The following is a 25,515-nucleotide window of genomic DNA, read 5'->3' on the forward strand; positions in this document are numbered from 1 at the left end:
AAACAAAATACCCCAAAATATGAAAAGGTATGAAGACTCGATATGAGTGGCTGTGTCAAGCATGTGGCACTGAAGAGATACGAAAATGATGTACATAATTGAAGTGAAAGCATCCAAGAAATCTCAGGGGGCATATTCACAATGGCATTTTGGGGTAAGTAAAGGAGCACTACTGTGATACCTATTTAGGTCCCGTGCATGCCCCTGTGAAGTGGCCACAAAGCATCTAGGGTAGGAATACTCAGGTAATACTGACATACTCTAAGTGCAAATAGAAAAGACTGTGCCCTCTTTGAACTTTTACTAATAGGGAGTTGGACACTTCGAGGTTGATTCAAAAAGGCAAATAAGAGTATGTGAATAATGCTCCTGTAGTACTAATCCCCCAACTCCTAAAGTGTTTTGTGAGTCAGACCCATAGGTCTGATTCAGAACGATTTGTCCAGAAGTGGTTGTGTCAGTCTACGTGCATTTCCAGGAGTGACACATGCTGCCTCCGAACTGCACCAGGACGTATGCAAATCATAAGAAACCAGAGATTTACATTTGGGAAATTTCTCGTTAGTTAGGTATGAGGGCTTCGGCATGGAAGCTCAGTGATTATGTCTTTATAATACCTCTGAAGAATATTTCCTTCTGATGTCTACACTGTTCCAATCTCACAAACACCATCACATTCAAACCGTTGTAATAGAAAGAAACACCAATAATATAAGGAAATAAAAGCCATGCACGATTTGTTAAAAAGAACAGAAATGTCACCAATGATGCACCTATTCGTGTAAAAAAAACACTAAATATAATGGTAACAGAGCAATTACTACAGAAAAAATACTCTGTCCTCTCTTTTTTGAATATCTGTTTTTTATCCCTATTTTGAAAACAATTATGTGTCAAAAAACTGAACATTTGTGAGAAATTAGTTGAAGGTAGACAAAACAAATTGACTTTGGGAAACATTGATGTGGTGGGGAAACTAAAGTCAGACACATCAAAAAGGGGGCCATAGAAAACGCTGGCTAAAAACTGGTTATAAGTCTAACTAAATATTTGATAATGGAAGGAAAATTAAAAATCAATGATGGAGTAAAGTAAAAACCGAAAGTAGAGGATATGTATAAAGTACATAGTGACAAATCATAAGGAGATTATTTTCCAAATTAAAATCTTGTACTGAGGCTTATAAAAAAATAAGATGGGAACATTAAATAGCTTGAACAATTGAGAAACCTAAGAATGAAGCAAAACAAGAGCTGAGCTTTAGGTACATTCAATGAGCTAATACGTTGCCTAGATACATTTGTACATAGTTAATCACTTGATGTTGGGGCAAATCCGTCATATGTTACTAGGCCATTTAGTTTGTATTTAATAGTTCCATACCAATTGAGTAAAGCTATACCACTTAAAGATCTAATCATGTCAATCCAAGAGAACAAGTAATTAATGGACTACCATAAACTATTGCCTACATGAAAGCTTACACTCTACCTAATTCGAAACCACATTCAACACCAATGCTCTCCCATGGCCTAAAGCAACCCTCCCACACAGAGATTTTCTTCTCAGCCAAGTAATGTCCAAGATATAAAAACCCTCACTAAGCCACACCATAGTCAGAAACTACCAGTGCTTAATTTGAGCTGGTGGTTTCCAAGTACTCCGCGCTGGCACTTAGTTGGCAGCACCGGCGCTTGAGACAGTCTGCCACAAGTTTTAGAGATGACCACAACAACAGAAAATTATTAGTTCAATATACAATAAAAATAACTATAGCTTTGGGGGCCTGAAATAGTGCAAACTGTCATGTGTGATGGTTAATAGTTGTGTTGCTACCATCATTGGCAGAGCTGGCAGGGGTAATGTGTGGTGCAAGCTGCAGTGGCCTCATGACAAGAGCCCTGGCACTTAATTTTTTATAAATTAAGCATAGGCAACTACCAACCAATCGTTAATGTATCTCCAGTGACTACCAAACTTCAGGATTGAAAATAAAATACTTTGAGCATGCCAGCTATAAATCCAGTGAGATGTAAAATGCAAGCAACCACACTGCACGTTGTCAATAATTATTTCTGTTTTATTGATAATGGTAGTCTTTCTGTTACTAACTGGTTTCTTCGAGGCCTGGGCGGTAAACTCTGCTTCGCTCGCAGATGTTGCAAAGTTTTTCCCACTCTGGGCTCCGCATAGGGGCGCAGAGTTTTTCCTCTCTTGCGGTTCGCCTAGAGGAAAATCCAATGCTAGACCGTCTCCCGGCTAAATTTCTCAATGCAGGTGGTTGCGGCAGGTCAGTACCCTCGTGCTGATAAACCTGTCGTTCATGGCCTGTGCTCGAGTAGAACATCTACTTGAGCAGCAGAAAGAAGCTGCGCCCTCTTGCGCGTGCCATGGTACTCTTTGCACTGATTTTACAGCACGGGACAAACGCCCGGCACTAAAAATCAGCGAGAGCAGCGCGACTTACCTAACTGCACTGCCGTACGAAGCCAGAATCCAACTCCATCTCAACTTGCCTTTATCACTCATAAAGCAGCATACTCCAAGTCTCCTGCGTATCTTGCTCAGAAAATCGTGGTTTCAGGAAGAGGTAGGCACTCTCGGTGTGCCAGGGATTTTGTGTTGAAACCACCCCTCTTCCGGAAGAATAAAACATACAACAGGGCTGGAACTCGCTGCCACCTTACATCAGAAGAATACCAGCTCTATCAAATTTTAAAAAGGAAGCGAAGACTTTCCTAATGGGCAAATTCCTACCCTTAGCTCTCTCAGCGCTTATACAGTTTCAGCAGCCCAGCGAATTGCTAGTTTTCTGTGCTTGAACTCTACCGAGGTTGCCGACTTTGCTCTCATATATGTAAAACACGGGATTACTTTTTCAGGGATGTTGCTTACCACTCTGCATTCTTTTCCACCTCACTGCCACTTTATGGGCAAAGGCTGGTGCTGTGCAGTCTCCCTCTGCTCTTGCCAACGTCCTCTTGCTATCTCTCCAACTGTACTCTTGATCGCCACTCCTACTCCCTGTAAATAGCCTGGTTTTCCCTGCACTGTTTTCTCATGTTCGTCTGCTCCAATTTGAATCTAACTTGTTGTTTACTTAATCTTGTAAATAACATGTTATTGCTGTAAATCTTTGAATTTTCCTTAAAAACCATGAAGACCCACTTCAGCACTGGGGAAAGATACCTTCGCTGATTCTCCTCATTGCCACCTGGCACACCTTTCTTGTTACAGATCCAACTCACTGATTTAGGACTATGAGGAGGAAGAACTGGACTCAGAGGAATAAAGGTTGCTGTTAAGTAATCTCACCATTACCAACTCGCCCATCTTTCACGTCATAGTCCCACACTGCAGAGAATGGACTGTGATGAGAAAGCCCTGGGCTTAGGGAAGATAACCAGTAAGTACTTTTAGCATTAACACATTGTCCATCTTAATATGCCATTCAGGCACTTTTTCTGCAAAATGTTTATCAATGAAAGTATGCTAGATGGTATTATCTGACCCATATTCCAACCACCAGCATAACATGCTCGAATGTAAACAGTGTGTACTAACAGATTCTGTTATATTTTACATATGAGACAGACAGGGAGGGACATTCCAAACATAGGAAGTTACCTGGGTTGCCAGTTTGTAATTCCTTTGCACAAGCTCATCTGTCGTTTTGGTCCCATATGCAACCGCATTGTGCACTTTCAGAACACAGACATGACCAGGGCTAAAGATGGGTACAAGGCCGTAGATCACTTTACTTCGAAATGCTTTACGGTGGACCCCTTCTCCGAAGTGAAGCTCTTCCGTCGAGATCTTTCCTGGTAAATTGCCACCAAAATACCTATCGCAGATGAAATCTTCTCTGAAAAAGAGTTGATTGAATTCAATTTCTTCCCCACCTGCAAATAAGAAGTAATCAAAAAAAATTTGAAATAGCTGATGAAATTAGGAATATTATAGGCAAACTGTTAGGATGCTAAATGTACCTACAGTAAAGTGGGAAGGAAAGGCAGACTAACAATCTCATATATAAGGTCACACTACTCAAGGTAGCTCAGATAGACATACTATTATGCCTTTCAAAGGGGAAGTGTTCACTTGCAGAGAACTGTGTCAAGCTTTAAACAAGCAACAAACAACAAAGTGTTGGAAGGAATGAATGGATTAATCTCAGCCGCTGGGGCCACATATCAGTCCATCGTTTTCCCCCCACTATGCGATGCATCTCCAGAAAGCCAAGCCATATGCAGGTATTAACAAGAGGAAATCTGTTTATTTCTCAAAAAAGACACACATTGCATGTGTGCTGCTGAGCACAGCAGGCATACAATGCGTGGGGTGCTTCTGAGTTTACGGGGCATAACAATATGTTCTGCAAGGGTATGCCTCCAGTACAAAGGCAGTGCTAGACTGTGCACACTCACCTGTGCACCTTCATCCCAGGCTGGGCCTCTCACCAAGAATCCTGTTTGTGCTCCAGCGCAGGAAAAGACAGCAGCAGTGGGACAATCTTAGTAGATATGACTCTGCACTGTATTTTTCCATTTGCTCAACCAACCGCAGCTAATTTGGTTGCTGCACTGTGTTGCTTTAACACTTAGTCAAGCTTGCCCTTCTCATCTTCTCAAGATGCACAATAAGGGCTGGAACTTTGGTTTTATAAATTATTGTATTTAAATAGGTGCAGTCTTCACTACTGTTCATAAAAAAACAGAAATTCCAAGAATAAAGAAGTGTGTCCTTAGAGACAGATCACTAGATACGTTTATTATGTCTAATTCGAAATCACAAAGCAAATAAAACTCTCAAATAATAATTATAAATGTTTTTAAGGAAAGATGACCACGAATACGCCCCCAGATGAATTCGGCAGATAAAATCTATTTCAAATAAAGAACATTGAGGCACAAATTCCATCTGATGCCGCTATTTTCTCTTTTTCTATGGCTAAATGTCAATATATGTGCCATAGGTTTTGGTGTATTTTCCCTTTACTTAAGAGAGATCTTTTATGGAGCGTGGCAATTAGTGGAGCGTGCCAATTGATAGTCTTGGGAGCTTTTGGCCAGCAGCCCTATGCATTAAAGTTCATACACCCTGTAAAGGTTAGTTAACGAAAACCCTGCCACCATTAAATAAGCGTCACTTGATTGTTTTTGCGGAATTCTGCAAACAGTTTATGAAATTTCACTTGTTTTTATCTTTCTAGGTATTGCCATCTAGTGGCCTTTTGTCAGTTTTGCCAATGAAGAGCTTCTGTCTGTCTAGAACACAGCTTTCCAAACTTTTCATGTTGGGGGCACACTTTTTGGAGATGCATAATTTTGGGACACAGTAAGGCAGTGTAGCGAGCGTAGCGAGCCCGAACCACCAAAGGGGGATTCGGGGGCGGTTCTCACTCACTCTGTCTGTCTCCCTCTCTCTCTCTCTCTCTCTCTACTTCTCTCTCTCCCTCTCGCTCTCTCCCTCTCTCTCTCTGTCTCCCTCCCTCTCTCTTTCTGTCTCCCCCTCTCTCTCCCTCTGTCTCCCTCCCTCTCTCCCTCTGTCTCTCTCCCTCTTTCTCCCTCTGTCTCTCTCCCTCTAACTGTCTCACTCTGTCTCTCTCCCTCTCTCCCTGCCTCTCTCTGTCTTCCTCTCTGTCTCCCTCTCTGTCTCCCTCCCTCTCTCTCCCTCTGTCTCCCTCTGTCTGTCTCCCTCTGTTTGTCTCCCTCCCTCTGTCTCTCTGTCTGTCTCGCTACCTCTGTCTCGCTCCCACTGTCTGTAGCCCTCTGTCTGTCGCCCTCTGTCTGTCTCCCTCTGTCTGTCTCCCTCTGTCTGTCTCCCTCTGTCTGTCTCCCTTTGTCTCCCTCCCTCTGTCTGTCTCCCTCTGTCTGTCTCCCTCTGTCTCCCTCCCTCTGTCTCCCTCCCTCTGTCTGTCTCCCTCTGTCTGTCTCCCTCTGTCTGTCTCCCTCTCTCTCTGTCTCCCCCTGACTGTCTTTCTCTCTGCCCCCCTCTCTGTCTCCCTCCCTCTCTCTCTCTGTCTCCCTCCCTCTGTCTCTTGTCTGTCTCCCTACCTCGGTCTCTTGTCTGTCTCCCTACCTCTGTCTGTCTCTTGTCTGTCTCCCTCCATCTGTCTCACTCCATCTGTCTCCCTCAATCTGTCGCCCGCCATCTGTCGCACTCCCCCCTCTGTCGCCCTCCCCCCTCTGTCGCCCTCCTCCCTCTGTCGCCCTCCTCCCTCTGTTGCCCTCCTCCCTCTTACTATATTCGCTGGTTCACAAAATTCGTTTTCATTCGCAAAAAGACGGTATGCAATTTGCACCCACTTTTTGCAATTGGGAAATCCGTACATTAGGCCCTATAACATACTGAATTATATTGCATTTTTCATATATTACTCTTTCTCATTAAAAGTCCACTTTAATGCATTTTGTTATTTCTCAGCTCCTCCAAACGTGCTGGCAAGCAATACAGCTTCTCTATTTTATGGCCTCCCCAGGACATGTCCATTCACCTTCTCTTGCATAACGTTAAGAGTTTTGCATTGTTGCACTAACTTTGCGGTGGTGTTTAAAGAACCCAACCTATTTATTTTTATCACCAGAGGTCCAGGCGATGTAACATTCAGTTTGGCAACAGCTTTACGTTATTTATGTATTATAAGATCCTGGTGAATCCACACACTGGACATAAAAAAAATCAAAAGTCAAAGCGTGCAATCCATCACCAACTGTAACCGTTCTCTTCTCCCGGGCCGACTTTGGGTCCTAATACGAAGACCTCACGTCTCGCTCTTAAGTTTCATATAGTGTTTTTGATATTTTGCAAGCTCTTTGACTTTCCACACTGATTATGAATAGATTATTTTTGCCTATTATTTCTTCAGCTGAGTTTTTTTCCTTTTATAACTTCCTTTTGCAAAATGTGCCTTTATTGTTCATCTTTTACCTTACTTGGGAGCTCATTAGGATGGCGGAGGGCCCGCCACCACCAGCCGTGCGGTGGCGGGCCCTCCGCCATCTGCCTGGCATTTCCCCCTGCCACATTACGATGGCGGCTGGATCCTATCCACAAGTGTACTGGGCGCAAAGACCGCCCACCAGTCTTCCGCCACAGGCAATCGTTCAGATTGCCGGTCGGAGCGGAAAGGAGCGTGTAATTGGTGGGGGTGCCAAACAGGCATGGTCCCCCATGTTACAATGCTGGCTACAGGGCAAAAGTCCTAAAAAAGAAGTGGGGGGACACCCAAGTTAGGTGGTGCCATAGGAAGTGACATCACAACAGGAAGTGACGTCACGAAAGTAGTCCCCTGTTATTATAGGGAGTTCCGCGGCACTTGGCACCTGATATAACCTGGCGGCTAGCAACTTCGCATCGCAATATGGTGGCAGACATCAAGTCAAGTGCAAAATGTAAATGGAACACTTGGTTGTTTTTGCCGTACCCTGAAAGTAAAATCGTTACTTCTTGAATACTTCATGGCACTTTTGAGCAGGGGGGACGGCGTCCACCCGGTAAAATAAGTGGGGAGACGCCGTCCACCCGTGTGGTACCCCGACTTGAACCCTGGCTGGCTACAGCCAGCATTTTCACTGCGGTGCAACCGCCATGGAAAGGCTGGCAGTGAATGGTTCCCCCCCAAATTTCCCAGCACTAAGTGGCAGGCACCGTGTGGTGCCTGCCACGTAACGCAGGGAAATGCAGTGCATGCTATATTGACATTGCGAACCAGCACCGTCTTCAATGCATCCTAATTGGTGTGGTGGGACCGCTGCATGCCTCTTGGCCGGTCCCATACACCGCAACGATGGCGGGTGGACTCAGGCCCGCCCACCATTGTAATGAGCTCCTTAGTTAGGACCTTTTTCTTCCTAAATGAAATAGCCACGTTGTCGTTTTACACAGGCCTCATACGCTGTTCTCTTACGATGGATGGTCTTACGGCTAAGGCAAAAGCGATCAAAGGTGTTTCAAGGCTTTAGTTATTGGAACCAGATTATCTCTATGGGTCTGAGAGTTAAGGAAGTGCGAGAGCTTAGTAATATCTCACATCAATAGAGTTACCTCTCCCCGCATAGCCCTACTGTAACGTTCCCTATAGTAAACAAGCATTGGCAAATCAAAAAGGTCGAACTTGTGCTTTGAGTCCTGACAAATATAATTAAGAAAGCCTTCTGCAGTGAAAAATACAAAGCAAACGACGACTGCTCTGTCATAAATCAGTGCAAAATAGCCCCTTATGCACATCAACACAAGCTGCCGGATAGATGCGGAATGATACACCATGGAGCAGTTAGAATGGTGTGAGAGCGTTATACTCCTCCGGGGGAAGCCAAAACTCAAACTATATACATTTTGGAAAATTGGTAACATAAGGTCTTCCAGACAGCTGCACTATCAAACAGATCTAAAAACGAGGCAGACTCCAGGAGGGGCTGATGCATAAAAATAATGATGACTGTGAATAATAAATGCAAAGTTCATAGTGTTGTGTTAATAACATGATTGAATGAATCTGGCTGCTCGTGCCTGCTTTCACTGTCCACAAATCGGTATTTCTATTATTCCTCTACTTGAGAGCTTAAACCTTGTGCGCAGCCTATGGCACACATGTTCTAATTCTGTCATGGCTTACTCAACCCTTTATGCTTCTGAGGTCGATAAGAGCCATCCAACAGAGTTAGTGAATTCTAATAGTTAGTGAACTCTAATAGCACAAGCAAATGACATGCCATCATTTGCTTTGCAACATCAAAAACAATTTGAAGCTGCTTCACAAAACACATGCATTTGTAGCACAACTTAGATAAGTGAAATTTCCCATATTTTGAGGATGCAAATAACTTTGAGGTGCACTCCAGAAACACACAACTTGGTGCTGCAGCCTGCCCGCAGACGGGAAAATCCAGAGATGCTGGGATTTGGTAAATGTACAATTGCACATTCAAGTTTTTATCATATTTTTTGCGCAAAAACACATTTTCCACGTGAAGAAAACTATTCCTCTAAATAAGCTGAAAAATATACAGGTAATTTTCCCAACTATCTTTTTCATCACTCATTCTGAAAGTAGGTGAGCGTTTAGAAGTACAATGAGTGTGTGAAAAGTGAACACAAATGTTTATGAATATTCCAAGTTGTCACCTTGTAAACGCTGCCCCCATTTTTATCTCCCATCACATTCCCTCTGGATCATATTTTTTTGTCCTTCTCTTACCCTCACAGCTACATGTCGTGGCACAAGAACACCGTTTAACAGGACATTCCAGATATTCTGGTTCTGTGAATTTCCAATTGTTGAGGCATTTAAGTATCGATTTTGTGAATTTTCACTTTTTTGGGGCATTTAACGTTTGATTCTGTGAATTTCCACTTTTGGAACATTTAAAATGGTAGATTCTGTGAATATCCACTTTTTGGAGAAGTTAACGTTCGATTCTGTGAATTTCGACTTTTGGGACATTTAAGGGTAGATTCTGTGAATATCTACTTTTTGGGGCATTTAAATTTTGATTCGGTAAATTTCCACTTCTTGGGGCATTTAAGGGTAGATTATGTGAATTTCCACTTTTTGGGTCATTTAAGGTTCGATTCTGTAAATTTCCACTCTTTAGGTCATTAAAAGGTTCACTTAAGTGGGCGAAGAGTGTTAGGAATCCGCATCATCCTTCTGTCTGAATGTCCTGTGGCTGCGAGAACATGCTATTGTATGTAACATTCTCCTCCGCACGAGAACTCCCACTCCTACAAGATGTGAACACGATTTGCAAAAAGTCGCTGAATCTTATTAACAGTCATTAAAATGCTGTCAGACATAACAGGGCCTGTCACAGGTGTGCAGCACGTGTGGCGCGTTTCTGAGAACTCTGCACCAAAGAGGACATAGCTGGTTACAGAGGCAAACTTCAAACAAAGTAATTTGTTGAAAATGGATTACAAATATACATTATAAATTACCCTGTGAGATCATTCTGTAAAGAGAGACGCTAATCGGCCAGAAAATGGATCATAGAACTAACAGATGGTCATACAGTTGTAGAGGGCAGTAGGAAGATTGTTAGTCCTGTAATCAATCAAATAAACCCACCAAATATCTATCCTTGTCAATGAGGCATATCTGTTCCCAGAAAAAACAGATGCTGAAACTCAAGGGAGTAGATAGTCCAATAAAAAATCCCCCACTTTGACCCATATCCCAAATGACACTGAGCGAGTAATCCATCCATCCATGCATGCATCAATGCATGCATGCATCCATCCATACATGTAAATGTAAATGTGTGTATACTTGTAAAGCGCATTGCCGCCCCATCGCGGGGCATCCTGGCGCTGTATACCGCTGTGGAACCCATCCTGGCTTTCCCTGTGAGATGCCCCCTCCAGGGCACCCCCATGGTGAAGCCAGGCATCTCAGTGCTGTTGGGGCCGTTTTGGAGATTAAGCAAGCTATTGCCCAGAGTTGCAGAGTGGGACCCATGATTAGAGTAGGCACCAAGGCGAGAATTATCGAGTCCGCGAACATTGAGCCCCAGACCCTGCCACGTCCGGAATTGAACACTGGTCCCAGGCCTGACCTCTGCTTCAGGGTCTGCCGCTTCTAACCAGTGAGCCACACTTCTCCACATCTCCTGCATCCATCCATCCATTCATTCATCCATCTCTCCAACCACCCACTCATCCTTCTCACCATTGTTCTATGCATGCCGGCCTTCCTTTCTCTCATTTTCTAATTAATTCCGATAAACCTCAAAGAAATCAATAAAAATCAATGTAAATATTTTATAACACAAAGAACTGTCTAGAGGCACCCGCCCCCACTCAAACAAATAAAGTGGGGGCATGCGGAGAAGGGGATGGGGGTCGGGGTTGCCATGACACCACTGCAACCTTGTTACGGTCATGGAAAGTGATCAGAAATGGAATAGCAATAAGTAATGTGTAGCTTTGACTCTAGGATTAAAACATGTTATCTTGTTTTGTTCGATCATTACGTGATTTTTCTTACACTCTTTTGGGGTGTGTCACCATTCTGCCACAAAAACGCTGGACTGGAATGCGGTCCAAGTAATTACCAGTGGCTGAGATTAATTCAAGCATTCTACCCATCACTTTATTGTTTTCCTCAGTGTGATGCCCTAGGTGCGAAGGGCAACGGTGTGGGTCCGGTGCTCACTAAGCCACTGTAATCAAGCTGCACCCTACTGAAGACGCCCAAATAGGCCATAAGTGGTCTGGGTTGCCTGCGTTCCAGTTGAGAAGGGACCTGTTCTGGTTCCTTGGTGAATACAAAGGAATGGCAGACAATTCGATATCAGGCAGGAGGGATGGTAGTTCTCCTCCAATACATTTTTAGTAAACATGGTGATAAATAGTGCATTTGAAAGTACACCCAAATTCTAATGAATTGCCTAAACTTGATAGGATTTAACAAGACAATTGTACAGAGGGTTGGTGGATGGCTAGAGGTTCACTTCCTGCTAAAAATAAGGTAAACGTGTAATGAACAGTCCATTTTATTTTATTGGATGACTTTTTGTCCTGAAATTTGACCCTTTGTCCAGAATTTGTATACTCACCGTCCTGAATTTGCATCCAGGCCAGTTGGACACACTACACACAGATGATGTAAAGCACACAACTCATCAACTTTCTAAAAAACATACTTTTATCTGCTGTAAATCACACAAGTGAACCTATTTTGCACTTTAGTCTGGTCTATAGACAGATAAGGTAGTCCCCCTCCCTCTTCTGAGGAAGTTCATTTGGGTCACGGATAGCAAGAACAGCCCTTTTTACAGGTCATCTGGAGCAGTATTCCAGGAGGAGTGGGGGTACCTACTAATTCTGAGTGATCCAGTGCCCCCTTAACAGCTGCATGAACATCAGGACAGATTGTGCCTGGTGCATTTTTGCACAGGTTAAAAACACATGCAGTCAGCTGACATCTTCCACTGGCTGAGACTGTCAGAGAAAAGGTCCTCGGAACTAGGAATCCACATGCAGTCAAGGGCAACTGCCCCAACCCCTCCCTCCCAGGAATTCCAGACAACTCTAGTAAGGCCCTGAATTCCTAATGATTCAAGTGCTTGGAAAAGGCGGTGCAGTCAAGCGCTAAGGATCTGAGAAACTGAGCCCCTTCCTCTGCGTTGGGGGAGGTCGGCCGCCTGTGAGTGCCAGAGGTTCACAGATGTGTGCTACACGTCGGTGACTGTCAGGAAAACAAAAAGTTTACTAAGGGTTTCTGAAAAGTAGACGTAACTCAGAGATCAATAATATGAGTAAAAAATAAGTTCCGGAGATGTTATCGATTCCTGGATAGATTAGATTTAAAAGGCAGAGTTCTCCAATGAGAATCTTTGATTTTGTGGCTGAAACCTAAAAGAAAACAACGACTTGTTATTCCAGTCACATAGGGCAGGCGGTTTGCAGTGCACACAACTGTGTGGCCAGCGGGAGACTCACAATGGCAGAAAGGAATACATTATTGCAATCTGTATTCGACTCGTTTGTGATTCTCGGAAACTGATTAGTTGTACAATAAAACCCACACTCTCAAATGGAAGTCCGAATCACGGCGAGGAAAGCTTTATTTCAACGGAAACAATTCTAGAGCCCTTTCCACCACGATGAAAATATGTGTCCGGCCTAACTATCCCTCCGACCTGCCCGGTAATTGGGCAGTTTCAAGGTGAAACTGTGCATAGGGCAAAATTAAACAATAAAGGCTTCATTCGCAAACTGCATACAAATCAGAAATCTATGAATCATCGCTTCCCTCCTATGGATTGCCAGTACATATTGAAACATTGTCAAATCCAAGCCTTTGGCTAACCCCTGTCCTTACTAAATCAAGGCCTCTCCCTGGTGCCTGTGGTGCCGTCTTCCTTTATTTATTTATTTTTATTTGATTTATTTTGAAGGTTTTGTATAGCGCTAGCTCCACCCAGGGGTATCAGAGCGCTTTACATCAGCAATGTTAATAAACAAGTGAGCAGCAATAGCAATGCACGAAACAAATTATACAGTTGATCAGACAAAAATAAAAAGGAACCATTTAGAGTACATAGTGAGAGGAATGCGTATAAGATATACAAAACATCAATTGAAAGAACAAGAATGTCCTTATAAATAGCAATTTTACAGTATGCCAGGGAGGACTCAGGGGACATCGTAGGGTGTGGGGGAATATAATGAGGGGGAGGAGGGTGTGAGGAGGGGGGTGAGTGAGTGTGAGGGGTAGGAGGAGGGAAAACAGTCCAAAAGGAGAACAGGGAGTTAATTTCCCCAGTATTTAGTAAGGAAGTGTATTTTAAGGTTTCTTTTGAAGTTGGCATAGGAGGGGTTGCATCGAAGGTCTTTGGGGAGGGCGTTCCAGATGGTAGGGGCCTTGCCAGAGAAGGAGCAGGATTGTGAGGAGATTTTTTTGAGTAGAGGGGGTATGAGAAGAAGAGTGTTGGTGCTTCTCAACGTTCGGGCCCAGCCAGCTTTTTTGAGTTTAGTTGATAGGTAGGTTGGAGTCTTCCGATAGAGGGCTTTGTGTGTAATACAGGCAATTTTATAGGAGGATCTACCTTCGATGGGGAGCCATTTGAGGGCAGGTGAGATGCGGTCAAAACGTTTAAAGTTTGTTGTAAGTCTGGCTGCGAGGTTGAGGACGGATTTGAAGGGGGCAAGGGGGATTTTGGGAGTACCAGAGAGAAGGGGATTTCTGTAGTTGATTTTGGATAGTTCAACCGATTGGGTAATAACGTTGAAGTCTTCCCCTGGAATAAAGGGTTTGATATTTTTGAGATACCGGAGTGTGAAAAGTGCACTTTTTGCTGAATTCTTTACATGGGAGTTTAGTGTAAGATTATTGTTGATGGTGATGCCGAGTGATTTGACAGATTCGGCGAGGGAGAGAGGGCAGTTTAGGGCATTAAGGTCACGCGATCAATGTTTGAATGGGGAGCGGGTTGTTTTTGGGCGAGAAGAGGATGATCTCAGTTTTGTTAGGGTTGAGTTTAAGATGGTTGTTTTGGAACCAAGTTTGGATCTTGGTTAGTGCTGTGTTGAGGTGCAGGATATCGGAATGGGATTTTATTTTATAGTACAGTTCGGTGTCATCAGGGTACAGGTGATAATTGATTTTGGCTTGTCTAAGTATCAGGGTAAGGGGTTCCATAAAGAGGTTGAAAAGGGCAGGAGAGAGGATGGATCCTTGCAGGACACCTAGTGAGACAGATGTTGGGCTAGAGAGGCAGTTTTGAATTTTGTTGGGTTCTATGTTGGAAGTAGGAGTTGATCCAGTTAAGGACAGTACCATTAAGGCCAAAGTGATCTTTGAGTGTATTGAGTAGGGTTGGGTGGTAAACTGTGTCAAATGCAGCAGTGAGGTCAAGACGGATTAGTTGGTAGGTCTCTCCCTTGTCCAGGGCAAGGTGTATGTCACCGACCATGTTGAGTTTCAGTGCGGAAGCCAGATTCTAGAGGGTCTAGGAGGTTGAATGTGTTAATGTGTTCGTTCAGTTGAAGTAGGGCGCACTTTTCGAGGGCTTTGGAGAGGAGGAGGAGGTAGGAGATAGGGCGGAGATTATTGGGGTCATTAGGGTTAGCCTTGGGATTTTTGGGAATGGGAGAGATTTGTCTGAGTTGAAGGGAGGTGGGAACATTCCCTGTTGAGAGGGAGGCATTAATGATGTTGGTCCAGTAGGGGACAATGATGTGTTTAAGATCTTGGACGAGTGTGGAAGGGAGAGGGTTTTTAGTGTGGGGAGGACGGTTTGAGTTTGGATAGGATGTTGAAGACTTCCCATTCAGAAACGGAGTGGAAATTATGCCACGAGGCGTTATTTTTAGCGGTGTGCTAGTTTAGGGAGGGTTCGGGGGGGGAATGTGAAGGGAGGAGGAGTGAGGGAGTCGGGGTGTTTTCAAGGGGAGGGGAGGATAAGGTGTAGTATCCAGGGGATGTTGAGAAGTGAGTGAGGGTTGAGTTTCAAGGAAAGCACGGTCAATTTTGGCAATTTTTTCGGTGTAAAAGTTGGCAATTTTTTCACATTTGCTAATGAAGGCCACCGGGTTGAGGGGTGCAGTGGAAGTTTGGTTTCTAATAATGTTGAACAGTTCTCTAGGTCTGTTTTTGGCATGTGAGAGTTGTAGATGGAAGAAAGATGCTTTTTTCGAAAAGATGGGGTTTTTGTAAGAGGATCTTGCAGTTCTGAGGAGAGCAAGATGGGATGGGGAAGGGTGTTGTCTCCATGTTCTTTCAGCCACTCTAAGTGAGCGTCTTTCTTTATTAAGGTCAAGGGTAAACCATGATTTGGAGGGGGCATTTTTTAGCGTTTTACTTTTCAGAGGGGCGAGTGGTTCTAAAACCTCAAAGACAGTTTTATTAAAGTGTTCCGTGAGTTCATTTGCATTTGAAAAGGGGGAGGTCAAACTGAGTTGGGATTGGAGTTTAAGTTCCAGTGCACCGGGGGGGATTTGCTTAAGTTTCTGGTCATAATTGTAGGTTTGTTGTTTTTAATAGGGGCGGGTGGGGCTGGAGGGGAGATCGTGAACAGAATGAGATGGTGGTCAGGTCAGTCGATAGGAATGATGTTGGTTAAGGGTGTCGAATCAGGGTTGGAGATGATGGCGTCTAGAATAGCTCCTTTGGCGTGGGTAGGGGAGTGGCAGAGTTGCTTGAGGTCACTAATCAAGAAGGTTATTGAGAAGGTTGATTGTAGGGTCATCAGGTTCATTCCAGTGCAGGTTAAGATCTCCTAGGAAGATATTTTTGGAGTTGGAAAGTAGCAATTTAGTTAGAAGGTCCGAAAGTTCTTCGGCAAAGGGAAGGGGTTCACCAGGTGGGTGATAGCTATTATGAAGTCGTATTGGGGGAGCTTTTCATTTTAAGTTCGGCTCCTAAGTATTCAAAGATTGTGTAGTCATTGTTATTGATTGGGGAGAGTTGTTGTTCTTCTTTAAAAATGATTGCTATGCCTCCCCCCAATTTTTCATGTCTGTCTTTTCTGAGAATAGAGTAGCCAGGGGGGCAAGAAGGTCAAGGATGGGTGTAGAGTGGTCTTTGAGCCAGGTTTCAGTGAGGAAGGCGATGTTGGTATCTTCATTAAGAATAGTTTCTGAGATTTCAGTCGCATGCCGGACGGCCGAGCAGCAGTTCACGAGCATGCAGGTAAGGGGTTTAGGGTCAGTGTTAGGGGCGTAGTGAATGTTGGTGAGTTGAGGGGGGGTCTGGATGAGCCAGTATAGTCAGGGATTCTGCTAGTCCTCAAGATAACAGGAATATTGGGATGCGGGGGCAGATCTTTAGGTGAGGGTTTGTTAATGTATGCGTTGCAGAGGACAGAGAGGTCGGGCCGAGTAGGTATTCAAGGTTCGAAGGGGTTTGTGAGAGCAAGAGAGGAGAGGCGTTGTTAACCATTGCTTGGGATATGGGTGTTTTCGAGGGCTAGTGTGTGGGGCAGAGGGCCAGGAGGGGCAGGTTGTGGGTTTGTCGGATTTGAACCGATTGAAGTCTTTTCTGAGTAGGGTAAGTTCAGTAACCACGGTAGAGGGATTAGAGTCCAAGTTACGAAGGGTTTGGTGGAGGTTGGAGAGGAGGGAAGTGGAAGTGGCTGGAATGGAGGGGAGCTATGGACCGATTGGCTAGGGTGAGAAGGTTTATAGCTTGGAGATGACGGTTCGCCAGGAGGTTTTGATGTAAGGAGTTCAGTGTTTGAAGGGGGAGTGGGAAAGGCTAGGGGAGAGGGTGGGGTGTAGGCTGTTGCTGGGAGGGGGGATGGGGGATGGGTGTGGTGTAAAATGGACTGGTCGGCAGTGGGTGGGAAAGGGGGAGAGGTGATGGGAGAGAGTGAGGGCGAGAGGGGATGTGGTAACTACGTTATGGGTGTCACAGTTCCTAGCCTACGAGAGTGAGTCCTCACCCAGGAGAGAATCAACAGCCTTGCTCCCAAATCGGAATACAGTTCTTTCCCTGGAACCTAAATAAACTAGGGCACAATGTAATTAACCAGTGGTTCTTAACCTTTTGACATCTATGGAACCCCTTAATCATTACTGGAACCGGGGGACCCCCACTGAATCATTATTGGAACCCAGGGACCCCCACTGAATCATTACTGAAAGCCAGGGATGTACACTGAATCATTACTGGAACCCGAGGATCCCTACTGAATCCTTACTGGACTATTGAGCCCCCCCTGAATCATTACTGGACCCCGGGGTCACCCACTGAATAATTACTGGAACCTGGGGACCCCCAGTGAATAATTACTGGAACCTGGTGAGCCCCACTGGATCATTACTGGACTCCTGGGACCCCCACTGAATCATTACTGGAAACCAGGGATTCCCACTGAGTCTTGACTAGGAGCCGAGGATCTCAGCCCAGGCTTCAATGAATATGTTTTTTGTTTTTTTTTTAACTGTTTTTTTTTTAAATAACTTTATTGGCATTTAGAAATTATGCAGACATCTTTGCATAGACATATACTGGAGTGAAACCAAACATTTCCTCCCGCCTCCTTGGACGGCGGAAAGAAGGGTAGGATAGCAATCCATCTATCGCACGTACAGATGCACTCCTTATTTCAGATGAAAAAATATGAAAGAGGAAGAAACCATGTTACATACAAACTCTCACAATAGAGATACATTGGCATGCATAATCCACCTCCTCATGCTGTCTACAGAAACCATGCCAACTTCAACCCACGAACTCCCCCATTCAATTGATATGTTTGCCCCTTGTCCTCACTTATCTCATTTGTGGCCTTAAATGTATGCGCTATATGGATGATACGTAGAGTCTGATATCATTAGATGATCCTCTGTGCAACGTTATCTCTAATTTGAACAACTGCATGATGGTGGTAGAGTAGAGGAGTTCCAATTCTCTTAAATTAAACAGAGACAAGACGGAAGTCCTTGTCATCTCTGAGTGAAAATCTCCCAAAGATCTCCTTATGGGCTATTAGCCTTTCAACTAGGGACATCTCCACCTACTGTCTATACTGTTGCTAGTTTGATCTTTCAGGTCAATTAAGATTTTTCTTCAGCTAGTCTTTAATCTCTCCTTCACCTGCATTTTCTTAATGAAACTGGTTAGAAACTTTATATCTTATGTAGCTGATCCTAGGATCATTGATAATTCTGGTTGCATATCCAGTCATCTGGTTTACTGTAACTCCCTGTTATTGGCTTCACCTGCTTTTATTTTGCATCCATTGCAGTAAATCCAGAACCAGGCTCAGTGTTTAGCTTTACTCCATTCGACTAGCTCTTCTGCAACTTCATCTCTGAGTGCATTGCATTGGCTACCAGTCTCTTAAAGTGTTATTCTTATTTACAGCACCTAGAAATAGAGAATTTGTGGCTTGAAAGCAGTGCTTAATTTGCAAAAGAATAAGAGCCGGGCCAAAGGTTTTTCTCAGATCTCGCTGCCAGAGCTTCTAGATTATTGGGATTGTCGAATGCTATCTAGTCATACTTCCAACTCATGCTTCTTACATGCATCACTCAACACTCCCTGTTCCTTTATCTCACTCTTGCTGGTACTTTTTCATCACTCCTTTCTCCCTTTGTCATTATTTGTTGGACTTATCTTCCTCTTTACTTCCCCCTTTTCTGCTTTTCTCTGGGTCAAAGTCTGAAGAAGAAAAATAAGTCCTGGTTTCCAACAGTGAGTGCCGGTGGGCCTCACCTGCATCCCCGGCCCAAATTAAGCACCGTTTAAGTGCTATATGGAAAAGTTAATGGTGGCACCCATGTACTGACCTGTAGGATGAACACACTTACGTTTTCCTTAATATCGATAACGTCTTTCACTTTCTAACAAGGATTTATGTGGAGCAGAAGATTTATGGGTTTTGATGCTTTGCTGGTGGCCTTGACTCAACTGGGGCTGATGAAGTTTGTAATCTCTGATATAATGTTCCTCTACGGCCTTTAGCTCCACTGCATGGGACTACGGTTCCTTCAGTGTTGTGGTAATGGTTCGCTTCTCAGGCCTGTTCTTCTATGGCTAGAGGGGTACCTTTGCCTTGGTGGACTATATCAAACCAACAAATGAGTTCGAGGGAATTGACTTGTAAATGATTGTGATCTACCTGCTGATGTGCCATAAACTAAATAATAACAAGATCATCACCAACAGAAGAGGATTTCATGGGAAAAATTCTGCAATTCCTGTTGCAAGTGGTTATGCCCTTTTTTATTCAAAAAGTGCTTGAGTTGAAAGGAGGCTGAGCCCTAACCGGTCTTAGGTGGCATACTTCATCAAAATGCCTGCATATCACTCCAACGATCGCAGCTGGCCCCCACTGGGATTGAAGAAGCGTTTAAGATATGGAATAACTTATCACATGACTCTAATAGATAAAGGACTGTTTCTTGGTGCACAGTGTGGTGATTTCTTAAACAGAGCTCTTATCAGGACCTACACAATAAAACTGTCTTAATTCCACAATTATCATTTTATTTTATTGTCACCCATAAACACAAGAGGACGAGTTACAGCCTTTTATGTCTTAGTTGGTGGCATGATTCATACCTCTATTGTCCATAACCAGATCCACGACATCTTCTCAGGACTGTATGTATGTATGTATGTATGTAAATGTATTTCGATTTATACAGCGCACTAATCACCCAGGGGTCTCAAGGCGCTTGCTTAGGGAACCCATCCTGGTATTCCCCTGTGAGATACCCCGGCAGGGTATTCACAAGGTGAAAGCCAGGCATCCCGCCGCGAGGGGCCGTAGTGGAGATTAAGCAAGCTATTGCCCAGAGTCGCAGAGTGTGATCCCGTGAGTCGAGTAGGCACCGGAGCGAGAGAATTGTCGAGTCCGTGGAATTTTTTGAGCCCGAGACCCGCCGAGGCGGGGAATCAAACCCTGGTCCACGGCTGATCTCAGCTTCCGGGTCTGCCGCCTCTAACCACTGAGCCACGCTTCTCCACTGTAGGACGCCTAAACCCGCAACTACTTTTAATTAACTACATGCAGGGTGTGTAGATACTGCCTTAAAATAATGCCTATGGTAATTGAATGCCTGAAAAAAGAATCAATGTGGGTGAGTGAGTAGCAAGAAATGTGGGTTCACTCAGCTTTCTATAGCAATACACAAAACATCACGGACCTGCATGGTCGGGGAGGATGCAGAGAGCGGAGCACAGGCAAATAGCTACATAAGCCTCGCTGATAAATCACCTGACTCCTCAATGGGTCCTACGGGCCTTTAGCATTCCCCATCAAAAGGAATAGAAATAAATTTCCCCGATCTAAGTGAGTCATTGAACATACACCCAAAGGTCCAGGGGGTATTGTCCCATCTGGTACCATCTGTGCCTGGATACCCTTTGGGGTGATTAGTGTGCCCTACGAATATTGATTTATTGATTGGAACCATCAGGGATCTGACATATGACGGTCCTTAAGAAAGCAGACAACCTCTCTAAGTGTAAGTAGGCTGAAACATGTCGACCACATTGACCATATTGATAGATGTGAAGGGTACATAACTCATCCCCATCACATCGCACTGTTTTTAACCTTAACCCCGCCCCAGTTGTATTAAATAGAGCACCCATGGAGTAGAAGGGAATTTTATTTCACTGCTCTTTTCCACAGATCCCACCACGTCTCAACACAGAGAAACTCTTCCTCCTGGTGGAGGAAAGACCCTATGACGAAGCTACCGGCTACCAGTACTTCAGTGGAGAGAAATTACTGCTGATGTAATATAGCTGTTGAGGGCCTCAATAACATTTTTAAAACAGACTCTGGCTCCAAGAATGGTGTAGTGATGCTTTGTGTAATTTAATGCTGGATAAACCCTGTCAACTCCACTGTCCATCCTCACCACCGCGCCCCCACAGTCTCTCTTAGAGCGTTTGGCTTGCTCATTGTTGACAGAATATTCACAATGATGGACTGTAAACGGCCTGAGGGATTGCTAGTGACTGAGACGTTTGCAAGCATTCCACCCATTGTTTTAGTCGGATGCCCTAAGTGTGGTGGATATGCCCAAATGTCGGTCCAGCGCTCACTGTGCTTTAGGATTCAAGCTGCACCTCACTGATGAGGTCCAACAAGGTTGAAACTTTTCTGGGGTTACTTGTGATACCGTTTAGTGAGGATGTGGCATGGCAGTTCAGGCTGGACCGCTCCTATCGACCAGGACTAATTTACATTTGGTTATTTCACAACTGGAGTGTAACAGTGGGCAAACAAATAATGGGCTGGATTACAGCTTTGGGGACCGTCAGCGGCTGGACTTCTGCAAGCATTACACCTGTTGGGATGATTACAACCCCCTGGTTACATTAAAACGGGCCAACCCTCCTCACACACACTCATTGGCACGCTATCCCCCACTCCCTGGGTCTACACATAACACTAATGCTACCGCCCCGCTCAAGGTTGCTAACTTATGAATGCTACCTCTTCTGCGTTTGCAAGGTAGATTTCTACGCATATGCATACATTTTCTTTACTTCTAATTTCACCTCTTGCGTTTCTTACCTACCTGAAATTTTGCCTTCCATGAATTTTCATGTGCGCCTCAACTACTTTCCCTTCAGCCTCTTCAAGGCCTCTTCTGTTTGTGCTTTCTATGCGAGAGAAGCATTTGAGAACTGGGAACGTCAAAAGTCTTCAAAGATGAAAGAGTCATAAGCAGCCTAGGGCTAGCTGACTACATTTTATGCAGCTGCTATTGCCTGTAAACATTAATGTATTTGAGTAACATTCCTCCGGTGCCATTATCCTGCGGTACTTCCAGAGCTACTGCGGCCCGAAGTGTTTGTAATGCTAATATTTTGCTTCCTGCCACCTCCAGAATGTTAAACGATGACTGACAAACAAGGAGGGAATGAAAGTGGAACACAACATATAATATTAATACAAACATAACGCATTATATCTGCCATCGGTCACACCGTTTATAATGCACAGGCAGTAACTGATGAGCCATTTTAAAACAGTGCAGGTTTTTTTGTAGAGCTGCACACACTACTCAACAAAATGCCCGGTTTACAACACTACTCAACAAAATTCCCGGTTTACAACACTATTCAACAAAATTCCCGGTTTACAACACTATTCAACAAAATGCCCGGTTTATAACACTACTCAACAAAATTCCCGGTTTACAACACTACTCAACAAAATGCCCGGTTTATAACACTACTCAACAAAATTCCCGGTTTATACAGCCATCTGTAGGAGACTTTCTGCTTCAAAACAGCAGCCAGCGTGCCGCTTCGGGAGCAGGGCAGAGGGGCGATGTGTCCATGTCTACACAAATGTGCAAAGGGCCAGCCTATAATTAGCTGCGGCACAGAAGACCGCGCGCCAGAGAGATCAAAGAAGCCACGGGGCAAGTGGAAGGCATTCTCCACCTCAGGCTTTCCCTTCTCAGATCTTCTTACACACGGGAGACTCCAGGGGCCTAGGAGCTCAGACCGTGTGGGTCCGAATTTTTCCAGGAGCACCAAAAATAGTCACCCTGTGACGTTTTATCGGCATGACATGATCCGGTAGGATAAAGTATTCATGCATTTAAATGCTTGGTCGAAATGTAGCTGACTGAAAGCATACAGTGGAAAATTATTCATCGAAATACGAGCTTTTACGTGGTCTGACGTAATGCTTCTGCATCATTAGGTGTCGCCTGCAGACAGCTTTTGTCTGCACAACCTACGCTAGACAATAGCAGTACTGTCAATGAACTTTGGACCAGCCCATTGGCTGGCTTTCTTGGCAATATTATGTACTTGCTTGTTATTTAATGGCTTCCCTTTCTCTTCTGTGGTTTGTCTCTATGCAGGAGATTTGCATCTTTACCATTCTTTTTATTGGATGACATAAAAGTACAAGTGTTTTCTTTCTCTCTCACACATGTGCTTCTTCTACGCCAAATAGCAGCTCCCTTCCTTGCACGCCATGTTTACCCCTTTTCATCACTTCGTCTGCTAGTTTCCACATGGCTTTTTAAATCTTTTTTCTTTTTCCTCCATCACCTCATGCTCCTCTATTGCTCACCCACCTGCACTCGCCTGGGTCTACACCGCAATTCCCCTCCACCCCGTGGAGCTGCCATGCCCCTTTGTCATAAAACAAAATATGCCTTAACATTTTTTGGGGAGGGCCCAGTAGCTGCATTTTACACCTTATAAATACGAGCTTTGACATACGCACTCGCCTGGGTCTACACCGCAATTCCCCTCCACCCCGTGGAGCTGCCATGCCCCTTTGTCATAAAACAAAATATGCCTTAACATTTTTTGGGGAGGGCCCAGTAGCTGCATTTTACACCTTATAAATACGAGCTTTGACATACTTTTAACAAGTACAAGTAAAAAAAAAAAAACAGTAGTTGCATCATTCCGTATGCATGAGCATGCCTGTTGTGTGTATACGTCATGACGCTGGGCCAACTTAGCATCCTGAAACATATTTACGTTTGAGTGATGTGCCTTTAAAATTTTATTTGCCGGTGCCGCACATTTTTGCATCAGCAAAAAAGATTTTTGCCCTCATTTTGCAGATACTGAATACTATCAGCACAAATCATTAGCAAGCCAAATGTCTGCTTGAAGAAGAGAACTATTGGTTTTGCCAATGCTATTTTTTTCTTTTTTTACCCCGAGGTCCTCCCCAGCCCCACTTTTCTCCTTGTAACTGCTTCCCCTTCATGTTTTCATGGTTTTGTACTTTAGACTTTCCCATGCCATTTAAGTCTTAGCTACACATCTTTAGCTGTCTGATGGCCAGACCTAATATTTGGTAAACAACGTTTACCGCAAATATTTCTCTCCACAGGGAATCACAACGCGGTTGTGACAACGAACGCGTTGTGATTCCGCATACCATTACTCCGCAAGTTGGAACAACGACTTGCGGAGGTGGGGGGAGGTGTTGGATTTAAAATCCAACACCTTCCCTAGTGTCCGCACAGACTGGAGTTTGAATAGTAAATTATACTATTCCAACATCCAGCACCCCCCCCCCCCCCCGCAAGTCGTTGTCCCGACTGGCGGAGTAATGGTATGTGGAATCACAACGTTGTGATTCCTTGCGGGGAGAAAAACAGCGGAATAAGGACATACATTCCTAATATTTCCGATATACATAGAGTGAGCTTTGTGTCAGCCCTTAGCCCATGACTAGATGGCCTTATTGTCAATCACATGCTTGAATTCTGGGACTACTTTTTGTTCTTTTCTTTTAAGCACTCCGTGGGAGGGCATGTGTTTTCTTGCTCTCTTCCCTGTGAGATGCGTTTTTGTTCACTGTGCTCTACCCCTCGCTCTCTGTGCTGCTTTGTCTCCTTGCCCCAGATTATTGTTTGCTTCTCCTGCCCGAACTCATTTTGCTCAGTTTTTTAATTAGCGCCCTTCTCTCATCCCAGCTCCAATTTGTCCCCCACCTTGCCTTGCTTGTTGCCCACTCCCATTTTTATTTAAAACTTTTTGTGTGCCCCATGCTACTAGCGGGTGTCCACCTTAAAATTGACTTTTACCTGTTTCAAGATGTCTGCTTGCCTATCCAGATGCATGCACTCTAGGTATGAAGAAATGGGTTTGTGTTATTCAAGCAAACCCATTCCAAGATGGGCCTAGGGGATGCATGTGCATGCTTTGTGATCATCCTTACATAGGTTTATTGAACTAATACAAATGCATTCACGGATAGTCGACGTATTAAAACCTTCACCTGTAAATGGCTACAGCGGGACGATAAGACCTGTCCAGGTTGTAACTCCCACGATGAGGAAGAAACCCATCTTTTTTTCTTTTGTCCTGCATACCATAGACCAAGGAAACACTGGCTGGTACCCCTATGTAGGAACTTGGGTTTCAGGAGTCACATGTATGCGTACAGAGTATTAAGAACCAGTACTCTGCCCCACATAGTCTTTTCAGTGGCGAAATTTATTATGGCTATGTGGCAGATTAGGAAAAAATTGTTAAATGCACAAATGCCAAAAATATGAATTTGTTTTAACTATTTTGGATTGTGCTTTCTAATCATCTCATGTAATGTTTCTCCCAACTATGTATTGTCTTTCCTATCCTTATCATGTCTGGAACAACCTGTATTTAATTTTACGTAATGTTTTTATAACCAATGTTTTTATAATTGCATTCTCTTTTTTAATATGGATGTTTACATGTACATGCAATGCATCTTTTATGGTCTAAAAGACCGAAATAAAGAATTTTGGATTGGATTGGATTGGTTCGTGTTATTCAAGCAAACCCATTCCAAGATGGGCCTGGGGGATGCATGTGCATGCTTTGTAATCATCCTTACATAGGTTTATTGAACTAATACAAATGCATTCACGGATAGTCGACGTGGATGCATAAACATCCACTGCAGGCGTATTTGAGTAGGTTTGTTAAAACATTACACTTGCATTCAAAGATGGCTGTCGTGGATGCACAGGCATCTTTGAATGCATTTGTAATGATTTGGCACATCCTGGCAGCTTTCTAACGCAAAATAAAATGGTAAAGCTAATAGATTTCAGTTGCAAGCTCTA

General features: G+C 44.0%; 1 protein-coding gene across 1 annotated transcript in view; it reads right to left on the reverse strand.

Annotated features, from left to right (window-relative positions):
• ALPK2 (alpha kinase 2) overlaps positions 1-25,515 on the reverse strand; it is a 224,404-nt gene that overhangs the window by 74,353 nt on the left and 124,536 nt on the right. Inside the window, exon 7 of the mRNA XM_078674891.1 lies at positions 3,628-3,902. Coding sequence (XP_078531017.1) covers positions 3,628-3,902 — 275 coding nt within the window. The remainder of the gene's footprint in view (positions 1-3,627; positions 3,903-25,515) is intronic.

The sequence above is a fragment of the Lissotriton helveticus genome, chromosome 2_1 (assembly GCF_964261635.1).
Source record: "Lissotriton helveticus chromosome 2_1, aLisHel1.1, whole genome shotgun sequence".
In the NCBI taxonomy this organism is placed as follows: domain Eukaryota; kingdom Metazoa; phylum Chordata; class Amphibia; order Caudata; family Salamandridae; genus Lissotriton; species Lissotriton helveticus.